General features: G+C 47.1%; 1 protein-coding gene across 3 annotated transcripts in view; it reads right to left on the minus strand.

Moving 5' to 3' along the window:
• Positions 1–13,620, minus strand: part of rgs6 (regulator of G protein signaling 6) — an 823,132-nt gene that overhangs the window by 226,810 nt on the left and 582,702 nt on the right. For all 3 annotated transcript variants that reach the window (XM_038784322.1, XM_038784332.1, XM_038784316.1), the window contains exon 3: positions 5,940–6,039. In XM_038784322.1, coding sequence (XP_038640250.1) covers positions 5,940–6,039 — 100 coding nt within the window. The remainder of the gene's footprint in view (positions 1–5,939; positions 6,040–13,620) is intronic.

A 13,620-nucleotide genomic window follows, 5' to 3' on the forward strand; every position in this document is an offset into this window, starting at 1 on the left:
GTCTACGTGTACTTACATTAACCCCTTGTGTATCTACAGTGATGTATATCACCACAATGAGGTCACAAATCCCTGAATCAGGCCCCGGCCACCATTTCTATCGCTCCACGGTGTCTCCCTGACTCCATGACGTCAAATTCAGGTTAAAGCAGGACTGTGTGAGTGTCAACCACAGCTCAGCTGGAAGCACTTTTGTCTCTGAGTCATAAGGTTCTGGGTTCAAGGTCCAATCCTGAGCTTAAGTGCAGTAATCAAGACTCACACTCCCAGGCAGTACTGAGGGATTGTTGCACTGTCAGAAGTACTGTCTTGCAGGTGAAAGGTTAAACTGAGGACCAATCTATCTGCTCAGATGGATGAAAAAGATTCTACTGCTATTTTTGTCAACGAGCAGGGGAGTTATCCTCAGTGTCCTGTCAGATATTTGTGCCTCAGCCAACATCACAACAGGTTATTTTCACATTGCTGTTTGTGGGAGTTTGTTGTTGGTATAATGGCTGGCGTGTTTCTTACATTCCATCTGTGTCTTCACTTCAAAAATACTTAATTGGCGGTAAAGCACTTGAGATTTCTGGTGGCTGTGAAAAGCACTATGCCAACATAAGTCTTTCTTTCTTAAAGTCAGGTCAAACCAACCAGCGAGAAGTGAAACAGAATTGAATAAACCTGATAACCTGTGGGCTAGAACGAGAAAAACAACCATGAGAATTGATGGTTTGTAGTAAAAATCCAATTGCTGCACTAATGTCCTTCAGGGAAGGGAACCTGCCATCCCTATCCACTCTGTGATCCCAGTCATACACAACATGGCCGACTTTTAACACTCGGAATGAGCCTAGGCCATCACTACAATGCACAAGAAATATGGCATAGCTAAATTCACCCGTATCCTGAAAACAAATAGAAAGTACCTACAATGTATGCACAAAAGATTTGGATGCAAGCACTGTGCATAAGCAGAACCTATTTGCCCAGGAGAAAGTAATCGGTGAAGGAGATGGCCTGCACCATTAAACTTGGCATCAGTGCCAATTGCAAATAAAAGTTGCCCGCCTCAATAAGAAAACTATTCATTTTTACTGACGAACATTTCAGAACAGTGCAGACGGGATGTCACAAATTCTGCCCATTGCATGAGATGTGGCATTGTTTTGTTGCGATATTTGAGGAAGGTTAGGAAGCTCTCTTGCTTTCATTGGCCAAAGAAATCTCTGGTAATCGACGATGGCAAATACCGATGAACTGATTATTGTCGGATATGGAGAGCAAAGTGACTGCTGTAGTTTACTATACTACATTTCAAAGTAACATATTACCTGTGAAGTGTTTCGAGATACTGCTGATATTCCTTTATTTATAAAGGAAAGCCTTTTACATTTTGCTTCTTCTAAAAAATCCCTGAGGTGCACAATATAGATCCACAGGTAAAGAAAGTGGCTGGTTAATACTCATGTATTAACCTTGGTACTGAATGCTAGTAAACCACTCAGCTGTGAATAAGAAATGCAGCCTAGCCCTCTCCTCACATCTTATTGACATTTCCCTGCAGAAGCCAGCTGATGGTGATTAGCAGAAGAATCTGGTGCTAATTTATTATTTTCTCGGCGAGATGCAGTGTGGCCACTTGTGGCATTTCTGCTGCCACTCGAGTTGAGGTCAGCTAACCCAGTACAGACCCAGGATTAAATCTGCGCCACTTTACATTTATTCAGTGCTATAGTGTGGTAGTCATCGCTGTTTGTATATATCACATACATGAGATGTAATACGGTAAGGCTCCTGTACTACAGGTACGGGGGTAGATCCCTGCCTGCTGGCTCCGCCCAGTAGGTGGAGTATAAATGTGTGTGCTCACCGAGCTGCAGCCATTTCGGCAGCAGCTGCAGGAGGCTACACATCTCTGCTTAATAAAGCCTCGATTACACTCTACTCTCGTCTCGTCGTAATTGATAGTGCATCATATGGGGAGTGCATTTATGGCACTCGGCCAACAGAAAAGCTTGCTGTTGGCTTTTAATCCTTATGCCAAGTTGAAAATATACAAAGCAATGAACAACCTGGCACGGTGACACAGTGATTAGCACTGTTGCCTCACAGATCCAGGGACCCGGGTTCAATTCCGGCCTCGGGAGACTGTGTGGAGTTTGTACATTCTCCCTGTGTCTGCTTGGGCTTCCTCCAGGTGCTCCGATTTCCTCCATTCCAAAGATGTGTAGGTTAGGTTCATTGGCCATGATAAATAGCCCCTTAATGCCCAGGGATGTGCAGGTTAGGTTATGAGATTACGGGGATAGGTATGGGCAGACACTTATGAATGGGCAGAGTGCTCATTCAAAGGGTCAGTGCATACTCGATGGGCCAAATGGCCTCCTTCTGCACTGTAGAGATTCTATGATTCTGTGAACCCAACATCTCAACGTGATAATTGATAACACAACACTCAAGTATCAGTAACATGATAGCATATCATGCATGGTATAATGCCAAAAAACAGCACTTATTGTAATAATTTGAAATCATGAACTTCACAGTTTTTCCACAGCAGACACCTTTGAAAGATCATCAATATACTTTGGGCGTGATCTACTGGCCGCATTGCGCCCGATAGGTGGCACGGCCGGTAGATGGTAGGAGATCCCTCTTCCGGGGTCTACCTGGCTTGCCACACAACATGAGATCTAACGCGACCTCACAAGACATCGCGATCTGAATCCTGCCCATTGTGGGCGGGATCACTGTTTTGCAAATCTACATATTAGAGCGAGACAGCTAGTCTCACTCTAATGTGCATTCCCCTGATACACCCAAAGCTTTGGGATCTAACCCTTTCACATCGGAGGCCTCGGGCCAGGGTGCCTTGCTGGCTGTGCCAAGGTGCTGGGATGGCATTTTTTCCATGCTGGAGATTGGACCTGGGGGTGCCCTGCACATGTGAGGTGTGGTGCGGGCCCCCCCTCTCTCCAAAGGTGAGTTGGAGATTCGGGGGTTGCTCGGGGGGGGAGGCATCAAGAGATCGGGACGCTATTTAAAAATGGCGTCTCAATCTCCTCCCGCACTGATGCGTTCCAGTGAGCAGAGCTCTTCAGGGCAGGAAATGGAACTAAGTACGGCCTTGGCAGGACGTTCCCGCTGAGGTCCCAAATTGCAGTAGAGTCCCGATAGATAGCGTTGTGTTTCTCAGTGCTGCAAGTGCCAGAAAATACCCGGCTAAATGAGATCCTCACGGGACTCTGTTCCAATTTGGTTAGATCGTGCCCTTTATGCTTTATAACTGGTTAGAAAGTAATACGACAATATGGATGGAACTGAGCACGAGAGTACAACTTTGGTTTGGGGTTTAAACTACTTGTAAAAGACACCCATTTTTCTCAATCAATTTTTACTCTCTAAATCCAGTGATTGTGTTACTGCTTCTTGCATTGCTACATTTCTGCCCCATGTCCATCACTGCTTTTAGAGAGGGCTTATCACTCAGAAATTGGATCTGCACATTTGTTTCAACAGCACACGATGATAAAGCGGTCAGTGAGCAAGGTCTAGTTAGCTCTCCAAACCGCGACACTGACCTTATACCCGCTATCCATGATACATTCAAGTAAATCACCTTGCAACATATTTTGGCTTCAACTCATCTATGAACAAATATTTCTGTAGCTTTGTACATTTTCAGGTGAAAGGAAATAAGGGAGTATTGTCTGGAGATGCTACTTTGTCAAAGTGATATTGGAAATCTGATTTCACTGTTATTTCCCATGTGAATGTTGCAATGTACAATCAAAGCGACAGCTCTGAGAGGCTCGCTTTTTCCTTTTTGATGCATTCTGTGTTCATTCGGGTGATGGATGTCAAAGCTGCAATGTGAAACACGCCTTTCATTTGGGAGTACCCAGTGTCAGTGCAAAGCACTCTCCGCTCAGGTATGGCTTGGCCAGAGCAGAAGGCAGCAGTTCCCAACTGCTGCAGTTTGACGTTTTCCACTCCAGCCACCCCTTTGATCTCCCAGACTGAGATTGTCAAATTTGTGAGCAGTTTAGTGCCTTTGGGTCTGTGCCTAAAAATGGTTTAGTTGGAATGACCCAAATTCGTTTGACATCAAACCCGTACAGTCATCTATCAACGTACACGAGACTCAAACCAGATGCCAGAATTAATAGGTGTGTGTATTGAGTTATTACGCCAACAATACAAATTGTGAATCAAACATTGATAGTTGCGGGGCAGCACGGTGGCACAGTGGTTAGCATTGCTGCCTACGGCGCTGAGGACCTGGGTTCGAATCCCGGCCCTGGGTCACTGTCCGTGTGGAGTTTGCACATTCTCCCCGTGTCTGCGTGGGTTTCGCCCCCACAACCCAAAGATGTGCAGGATAGGTAGCTGGCCACACTAAATTGCCCCTTAATTGGAAAAAATAATTGGGTAATCTAAATTTATAAGAAAAAAAAAGAAAAAAAAACCATTGATAGTTGCCACTAACCAAAGTCCACACATAAGGAAATAGCATTGGGGCAGACATAGGGTTCATTTTAAGATAACCCACCAAGCTATCGTCTATGGAAACTAATATCGAGCAGGTTGCTTAAAGATGCCCTGACTGAACCTGTCCATTTCCGATGGTGGGTTAATTTAAAATGATCCCTGTGGACTTCCTCTCCTAAAAGCACATGTCATGAATATTTGTGACATTTTTTAGTGACCTGCGGAGAAAGATGAAAACAAGCACACAAAGACAGCAATAAATGAAAGATAATTCCCTCAGTCATCGATCATTGCTATGTCTAGTTATAAAATATGAGCCCAAATAATTAAATTAAGGTCCCATAAAAAGCAGTAAGTTTAATGATTTATTTTGGTGCTTGCGGGCCAGGTCGCCAGGAGAATTCCCTGCAACAATGGTAAATGACAGGGATCCAATCAGCAACAACCTGAAAACCTTGGCTGAAATTCTCCGCTCGTTGCGATTCTCTTTTCCCACCAGCAGCGCACCCACGCCCGCGGAGTTCCCGGCGACGCGCGTGGTTACAATGGGAAATCCCATTGACAAGTGGCGGGAAGATAAAATCCCGTCGCCATCCATGGTGAATGGCGTGCCGCGGAGAAACATGCGGCTGGGGAACTGGAGAATCCCGCCCCTTGTTTAATAAAGAAAAGAATGTCCAGAAAATGGAAGTGTGTTAGTTATCAGTAACAAAAAGGACAGAGAGGAGATGTTGTTCAAGCCCAATACAGGAGTAAACCTGGTATGTGCTGGAGCATACAAAACAGAGCAACTGTCCAAGTTAAGTAAAACATCCTGGATGATGATATATCCTTTAATAAATGTAAATGGGCACAGTAGAAACACAGCGACACAAAGACATGGGACCAGAGCCAAGCATGATGGCAAACTCAATAGTGGGCATTGCTGGGACTGCAAGCAGGCCCACAGATGAAGATGGCCTTGGCCTCCAGACCCAGGTAAAACCTGGCTTTTGAGCTGGAAACCATCAGGGAGCTTAGGAAGGCAGGCAAGGGGGAGGTGGCGGTGGGGAACCAGAATGGGGTGGGGTGAACGAAGTGGGGTATCATCTTGGTGAAGGTGCTGCCCCATGCACACAGGATCTAACCTTCCTTCCTGCATTTTTTACCATTTTTGGATTATTGATTGTTGATTATTGATTTAAAAATGGGAGGCGGGCTGCTGATTTGGCTCCCTCCCACCTGAAGCATTATGGGAGGATATCTCGGGTGTGGGCGGTAAGGTGGTGGGCTAGCCAACCCTCATATTTTACATGCCACTCCCATAAATCACACCGAAAACTCACCTGGAGGCATAAAATCCAGCCCTGGGACCCACCGATAAACATAACCAACAAATGGTGTTTGCTGTATAAGGATGGATGCACCACTTTTAAGGAAATCTGATCCGAAGATTCCCAGTCAATTGAAATATCATGACTTGCCTGTGATGACGCTGGGAATCTTTGACAGAAAGCTCTTCACTGTACGGATCGGCACCCCACCGGCTTTTTCATCTTGCATCCGTGTGATGATATTTTCGATCTGTCAGGGAAAAGAAAATCTGAGTTTAATACTTATTTCTTCCAGAACTTTCTTTTGTGCTCATCAAGGCAAGAGACAACAACGCCAGCAAACTGGGTTGCCATCAACCTCTCTCAGATAATCTGCAGGATAAAGCTCCCTATTTGCAGGCCAGAGTCCCTCAGGTAAAGCACTCCTGGTGCACCATTTTCATTTCTCCCACCAGTTGTCCAGGATTGTGTTCACCAACTTTAATGCCTATTAGTTTCAAGTCAGAGTCATTTCATGCTTTGTGTCTTACAAATTGGGAGGAGACAGCCCAGACCCATGCCAAAGTCCTTCAAACTGTTGTGATGTCAGTTGTGGCTCAACTGGTAGCATTCCTACTTTTGAGTCGCAGCCTTCTGGCTTCCAAGCTCCGTCCCAGAGCTAAAGCACAAAAACAAATCAAGGCTGATACTCCAACACAGTACCGTGGGAGTGCTGCACTGTCGGAGGTGCTGCCTCCCTCAGATGAGACGATAAACCAAGGCTCTCTCTGGCTGCTGAGGTGGGTGATGTAGACAAGACCTCATGGCACTCTTTTGAAGAAGAGTAGGGGGAATCGTTCCCCGGTGTCCTGGAAAATATCTATCCCTCAATCAACATGACAAAACAGATTATATGGCCAACACCACATTGCTGTTTGTGGGATCTTGCTGTTCACAAATTGCTTGCTGTGTTTCCTACAATACAACAGTTAAAGGTACTTCATTAGCTGTGAAGTGGTTTGAGGCATGTGATGTGTTATGTACTCTGGGATAACACAGGCTGCAACTGGATGCAGCTTTAACCAAAAGATATTCCAGATCTTGAACTTAGTTTAATCTGATTTATTGAACCAGTAGCACAGTTAGCACAGTTCTCTTGAGTTCGACTCTCTGCTAACCTAAGTATGGTTACTCTGTCTGACTGTACCAGACTAGCTCTTAGCCGTGTGCTGGAGGTGTGATGCTGTACATACACCCTGACTCACTCTGTAGATGTTCACCAGTAGAAAGAGGTGGAGTGTGAGCACCTCCTGCCTTTTATAGGGAGATGCCACACCTGAGTGTCCTGCCTGCTCATTGGCCATGTCCTGTTCTCTGTGTTCATTAGCTGCCTGTCTGTGCCTATCTGCATATTATCATCTGCATGTCTGCATATCATGACAGCATGCAGTGGTTGTGAAGGTGCTATATAAATGCAAATATTTACTTTATATGAAAGTGCGTGTAAGCGAGTGAGTGCATGTGCGGAATTCCGATGGAATAAAATTTCTTTAACAAGATTACAGTATTTACCTTTATTGCTAATTACTATGTTTAAATTCTTGTTCCGGGAACGATAATTTGACAATTTATTGATTCTCTAACTCTCAGCCACAAGGATTATGTGACTAACCGTGTCAGCCAGGTGCATTTGCGATTAAATGAACATGACAACAGCCAGCAGAGTAAGGAGATCTTCTTTCAGCCTGAGCTGGATTCAAACCCAACTGCCAAAGGGAAAGGACAGATGTCTTACCGACTGAACCACTTAGCCCGTCCCAGGAGGAAAAGGCAGTAAAAGGGGGAAATAAGAATACTGGTCTGAACTGTTTATTTTCCTTCTAGGGGAGTTGGCACCATCTCCAAATCCACACTGACATTACAAAACTGCAGTATTGTGGTATGATTCAGGAGTTAACTGTATATAGGAAGCTGTGTGGATTCATGACAAAATCTCAATGTACCTCAAAAAATAACCCAGGGTCGACTCAATTGGGCTTCGCTAAACCTGCAACGGCTGGCAATGGCATGATTGAAATTCAGCACTGTTTGATCTTCAGTTCTGGTTGTATGACAAAACGCAAAGGAGCTAGCCCAGTACCATGGCCGGGATTCTCCCCTACCAGGCGGGGTATGGGGTCCCGGCGCGTTGGAGTGGTGGGAAACACTCCGGCGTCGGGCCGCCCCAAAGGTGCGGAATTCTCTGCACCTCTAGGGGCCAAGCCCTCACATTGAGGGGCTAGGCCCGCACCGGAGTAGTTCCCACTCCGCCGGCTGACGTGAACGGCCTTTGGCGCCATGCCAGCCGGAGCCGAAAGGACTTCACCGGTCGGCGTATGTCCGCACATGCGCGGAGCGTCGGCGGCTGCTGACATCATACAGGCGCATGCGCAGGGGAGGGGCTCTCTTCCGCCTCCGCCATGGTGAAGACCATGGCGAAGGTGGAAGAAAAAGAGTGCCCAGTGGAACTTGCCCAGTACCCACTGAACCAATGGGAATGGAGTTAGCCCAGTACCCACTGAACCAATGGGAATGGAGTTAGCCCAGTACCCACAGAACCAATGGGAATGGAATTAGCCCAGTTCCCACTGAACCAATAGGAATGGAGCTAGCCACATCCCACTGAACCAATGGGGATGGAGCTAGCCCAGTACCCACAGAACCAATGGGGATGGAGCTAGCCCAGTTCCCACTGAACCAATGGGGATGGAGCTAGCCCAGTACCCACAGAACCAATGGGAATGGAGCTAGCCCAGTTCCCACTGAACCAATGGGGATGGAGCTAGCCCAGTTCCCACTGAACCAATGGGGATGGAGCTAGCCCAGTTCCCACTGAACCAATGGGGATGGAGCTAGCCCAGTACCCACAGAATCAATGGTAATGGAGAATGTTGTGTTCGGTTGCTTCTTTGATCATGAAGGTACACATAGAACTTGTAGATATGATTGCTACAAGTATTTATTCTGTGTGCAAACAATTCCGTCTCATTTACTGTAAAGTCATGGAGGGTCGGAGATGCCTGTCTGCTTATCCGTCCTACTGCCAAGTGCCTGTCTCCTGTCCGTCCCCCGATATATATATAGATATATGTTTCGGTGTATGGTTCCACCTGCTGGCAGGAGGTCAGAACTGTCCCTGCATGAATTGGTCAGTGGCTATGTAGAGTGGTGCTATTCTGTATAAATATATACATTGATACAACTATGCACAATTATACATAGATACGCCTAAACGCATAACACCACGGAGAATACCCAGTATCCACAGAACATAGGAAGTATTTTGCTGAAGCTATTGTGTCAGTGGAATAATTAGATTTTTAAAAATGAAGTTGGTGCCATTGAAATAGGCAGTGATTAGCATGTTGGCTTGTTAAACATCACTCAGTGACATCTTTCAATCTTCTAGGGGTGGACCCCAAAAAAGACTTTCCTGCTGCTTACGGTCCTCGATAAAGTGTCAGCAGAAAACAAGCCGTAAGTTTAATTGCATGACAATTTGCAGCAGATATCATCAAAGGTAGGGCACTTGTAATTTTTTGCATATGTCCTACAGGGAAAGTGAAAGTGTATGCCCTGACCGGGAACACAATACAGGTGACCAAAGAGCACTACAGTATAGACAACTGAATTCCAAGTGAGCATTACAGAATGGATGTTTATTCACAGTTAGCACACTCGTGCCTGGAATTGCCTCCATTTACCTTCTGGCTAAATTAGAGTTACAGCTCTAAATGTGAGATATCAGCGAGATATGTAAATACAGGAGGGAATACCTGTGCCACTGTGTCAATAAGGAGGATAACTATAGAAATTCCTGATTTTTTTTGTATCTCTTACTTTCATTTAATGCCTAATTGGAATTTAATCTTCAACAGATGTCACAAAGAGGATATATTTGGCAAGGGTGCCCATTTTAAGATCTGAATCTTTGACAGAAAATGACTTGCACTAAGAATCAACTGATGTTGCCACAGATGCAAAGTGTCAGCGTTTCAGCATAAATGGCGGTCACTCAAGTGAACCTTAACCTGCTAAACAGCATCCTATTCACAAGATTAGTTTAAAAGCTGTTCATACTGTAAGTGTTTCCATGCATTCTTTGCATTTCGGTGGTTAGGCGAACATTGAGTCTCAACACAACATGGAAGCAGGGCAATGGTGAGTGTTCTGAACCCATCGAACAATACTGGTTGAGACGTACTGGGCAGGATTCTCCAGTGTCTGTCTCCGAGATCGCGATCGGCTGGCGAATGCCTGTTTGCGCCGAAATTGGGGGCGGCACCGCTTTTGCAATGCTCCGCCCCCTCCATAACTGCAAGTATGCTGCACGCCGTGTGGATGGCCTCACGACGTCACCGGTGGCTGGGGGCACTGGTGGGGCATGGTCCGGGAATGGTGAGCTTGGCCAAAGGGGAGCATTATTTGGCAGGTCGGGTCCATGCACGGTCGGCGTCATGTTGTACGGCGCGACCGCTGCAGGTTGTCGCCATACGCATGCGCAGCCACGGTCCCAGCAATTCTCCGGCGGTTTATTTCGTGAAGGCCATGTGTAGTACGTGACCCAGCTACTAGCCCCTCACCTGTCGGAGCATTGGTGCTGGGGCCTCGCCAATTTTTCTGTCGTAAAACTAGACATTTCCTCCGGACATAGCCTCAGAATCGGAGCATCCAACCCTCCGGTGTCGGAGGAAACCCAGCAACGTGGGTATAAATCTGGCTGATTAGGAGACAAAAGCTTGGAGTGTATGACTTTGTGAGAGTCAACAGGTGTTGTTTAACAGTTGGAAGGGGTGCCATCCTAGCAGATGTCAATACACACAGCATTATGGGTGGGATCCAGCGGCCGCCCAGCAGCATGTTTCTTGGCAGCACGCCTTTCGCTGGCAGTGGGATTCTCTGCCTCCGCCACTATCAATGGGAAATCCTATTGAAGCCACCCCACGCTGCCAGGAAACCCGTGGGCAGGGGAATGCTGCCAGCCAGACCAGAGAATCCTGCCACCAGCACTCAAGAAGACCAACACATCCAAGACAAAGCAGCCGTTAATTAGCGGCCCATCCATTGACTTAAACATCCACTTCCCCCAACCAACCGCATATGAGATTTCACATCTTTCCACAGTGGAATGTGAACTCACTACCATTCCCAATGATGTGCATATAGTCAGTTTCCAGTTTATTGAAACACATACATTTGAAGCATCCTTTAGAGAACTGTCAACATCGGGCAAATCATTGTTTGCAATTTCAGTTGTAGGTCACCACATCCACAAGGGATATGCTTAAGGTGGTTAATAGTGGCAAGTTGTGTCCATCACGTAGGTCTCCAGGGGGCAGTTTGCCCAACCCATAATTGCAGGTTGCTGAGTTTTCTTCGCTGTTCTGAGACTGCTATTTTTCCACTATAATTAGATCAGCCAAAAAGTGTCTACTTTGCGAGAAGTGTTTTCATTCATCACTGTCATATGCTGTGACCTCTTGACCATTTTTCCTCGAGGAAGGATTTGGGAAAAAAGAGCTAAGTGAAATGTTTTATTTCGAACTATGACGTGCCCATATAAGTTTGAGGAAGGAGCTCTGAGACAAGTTAGTTAAGATGCTCACAAGTTAGCTTTGATGTCTCTTCAAAGGCTGTGAATCAGAAATTTGTCATTTTGTGCATTTAATCAATAAACACAACACACTTATTGTCTTTGGAATCATTGATGCAAGTGCTTAGCAGGACAAAGAACAAAGAACAAAGAAAATTACAGCACAGGAACAGGCCCTTCGGCCCTCCCAGCCTGTGCCGATCCTGATCCTTTATCTAAACCTGTCTCCTATTTTCCAAAAGAAAATAGGTCTAGTGCGTCCTCACTTTCTGACATGCTACAATGAGAGATACATCACTAAGGTGTTTTATATATGTACCTCCACTCAGTTTGACTGGCAGTCAGTCAGCATTGGCTGTTCGGAGGAGGGAGTGCCCAAGTGACAATTTAGAATTGATTTTGTTTCATCAAAGCCAGATGACATGCTTTGGTGGGGACTGGTAGGATATTCAGTATTTGGTGTTGTTATGTAGTGTCAAATCGAACAACGTGGATCTGACCATAATGATTGATCTGTATGTTTGTTTGCTGTGGAACAAAATATTTCATGGCTTGTATCTGGTTTCATTTCACCAAGCATTTGTACAGTCTCACCTTGGGCGAAATTCTCTGACCCCCAGCAGGGTCGGAGAATCTCCTGGGGCCGCCGAAAATCCTGCCCCCGCCGTGGCAGAGATTCTCCGCCAGCTGGGAATTGGCGGGGGCGGGAATCTCGCCACTCCGATCAGCGAGGCCCCTGCGGCGATTCTCCGGCCCGCGATGGGCCGAAGTCCCGCCGCTGGGAGGCCTCTCCCGCCGCAGAGGTTTGAACCACTTCTGGTGGCGGCGGGATCGGCAGCACGAGAGGGCCCACGGGGTCCTGGGGGGGCGCGGGGCGATTGGACCCCGGGAGGTGCCCCCACGGTGGCCAGGCCCGCGATCGGGCCCCCCTATCAGGGGCCGGGCCAGTGCCCTGGGGGCACTCTTTCTCCTCGGCCGCCGCCACGGCCTCCGCCATGGCGGAAGCGTAAGAGAAACCCACAGCGCGCATGCGCCGGTGGTGACGTCAGCGACCACCGCTGGCGCATGAGCAAGCTGCCGAAAGCCTTTCGGCCAGCCCCGCTGCCGGGCGGCGGGCCTGAAAGGCCGCTGGCGCCGGTTTTTGCGCCAGTCGACTTGGTGCCAACCGCTCTGCGCGGGCCTAGCCCCCAAAGGTGCGGAGAATTCCGCACCTTTGGGGAGGCCCGACCCCGGAGTGGTTGGCGCCACTCCCCTACACCGGGACCCCCCGTCCCACCGGGTAGGGGAGAATCCCGCCCCTTGAAAGGATTGAAGAGGCACACAATTGAAAACATGAATATCCAGTGAAGGTCACAAGGAGACCTGCTGAGGTGAGCAAGTAGATACAGAGCCATGAGGGGTGACATGATCAGACTGGTTACGAAAATGACTGACACCTCTGAATTCAAGAAAGGAGTTAAAATTCACCAAAGCTTTCACAATAATTCTCCATTCCTATAGGGTTCCCTGTATCCTCACCTTCCACTCCACCAATCTTTGTATTCAATTTATTATCCTCTGCCAGTTTTGCCACCTCCAGTACAGTACCACACCAAACTCATTCTTCTCATCTCCCTTTTCCCTTTCAGCATTCCGAAGGGACCATTCCCTCTGCCACAACTTGGTTCACTCCTCAGTTACCCCCATCAGCCTATCAGCCACCCGTCCCTTCCAAACGGAACCTTCCATGCAGAACAGCAGATGTAACACCTCCCCTTTTACCTCCTCCCTTCTCACAGTCGAGGCCCAGATTTTCCTTCCAGTTCAAACAGTGTTTGACATAGACTGTATTCTTTTTCTTTATTTGTTCATGGGTGTGGGCATCGCTTGCTGTGCCAGCATTTATTGCCCATCCCTAATTGCCCTTGAGGAGGCAGTTAAGAGTCAACCTGGTTTAGCTCACCAGGCTAAATCACTGGCTTTTAAAGCAGACCAAGTAGGCCAGCAGCACTGTTTGATTCCCGTACCAGCCTCCCTGGACAGGCGCCGGAATGAGGCGACTAGGGGCTTTTCACAGTAACTTCATTGAAGCCTACTCGTGACAATAAGCGATTTTCATTTCATTTCATTCATTTTTTCATTTCATTTTGCTATAGCTCTAGAATCACATACAGGGACAGGTATGGAACGCAGATTTCCTTCCTTAAAGGACATTAGTGAACCAGATGAGTTTTTACGACA

The sequence above is a fragment of the Scyliorhinus canicula genome, chromosome 2 (assembly GCF_902713615.1).
Source record: "Scyliorhinus canicula chromosome 2, sScyCan1.1, whole genome shotgun sequence".
Taxonomy (NCBI): domain Eukaryota; kingdom Metazoa; phylum Chordata; class Chondrichthyes; order Carcharhiniformes; family Scyliorhinidae; genus Scyliorhinus; species Scyliorhinus canicula.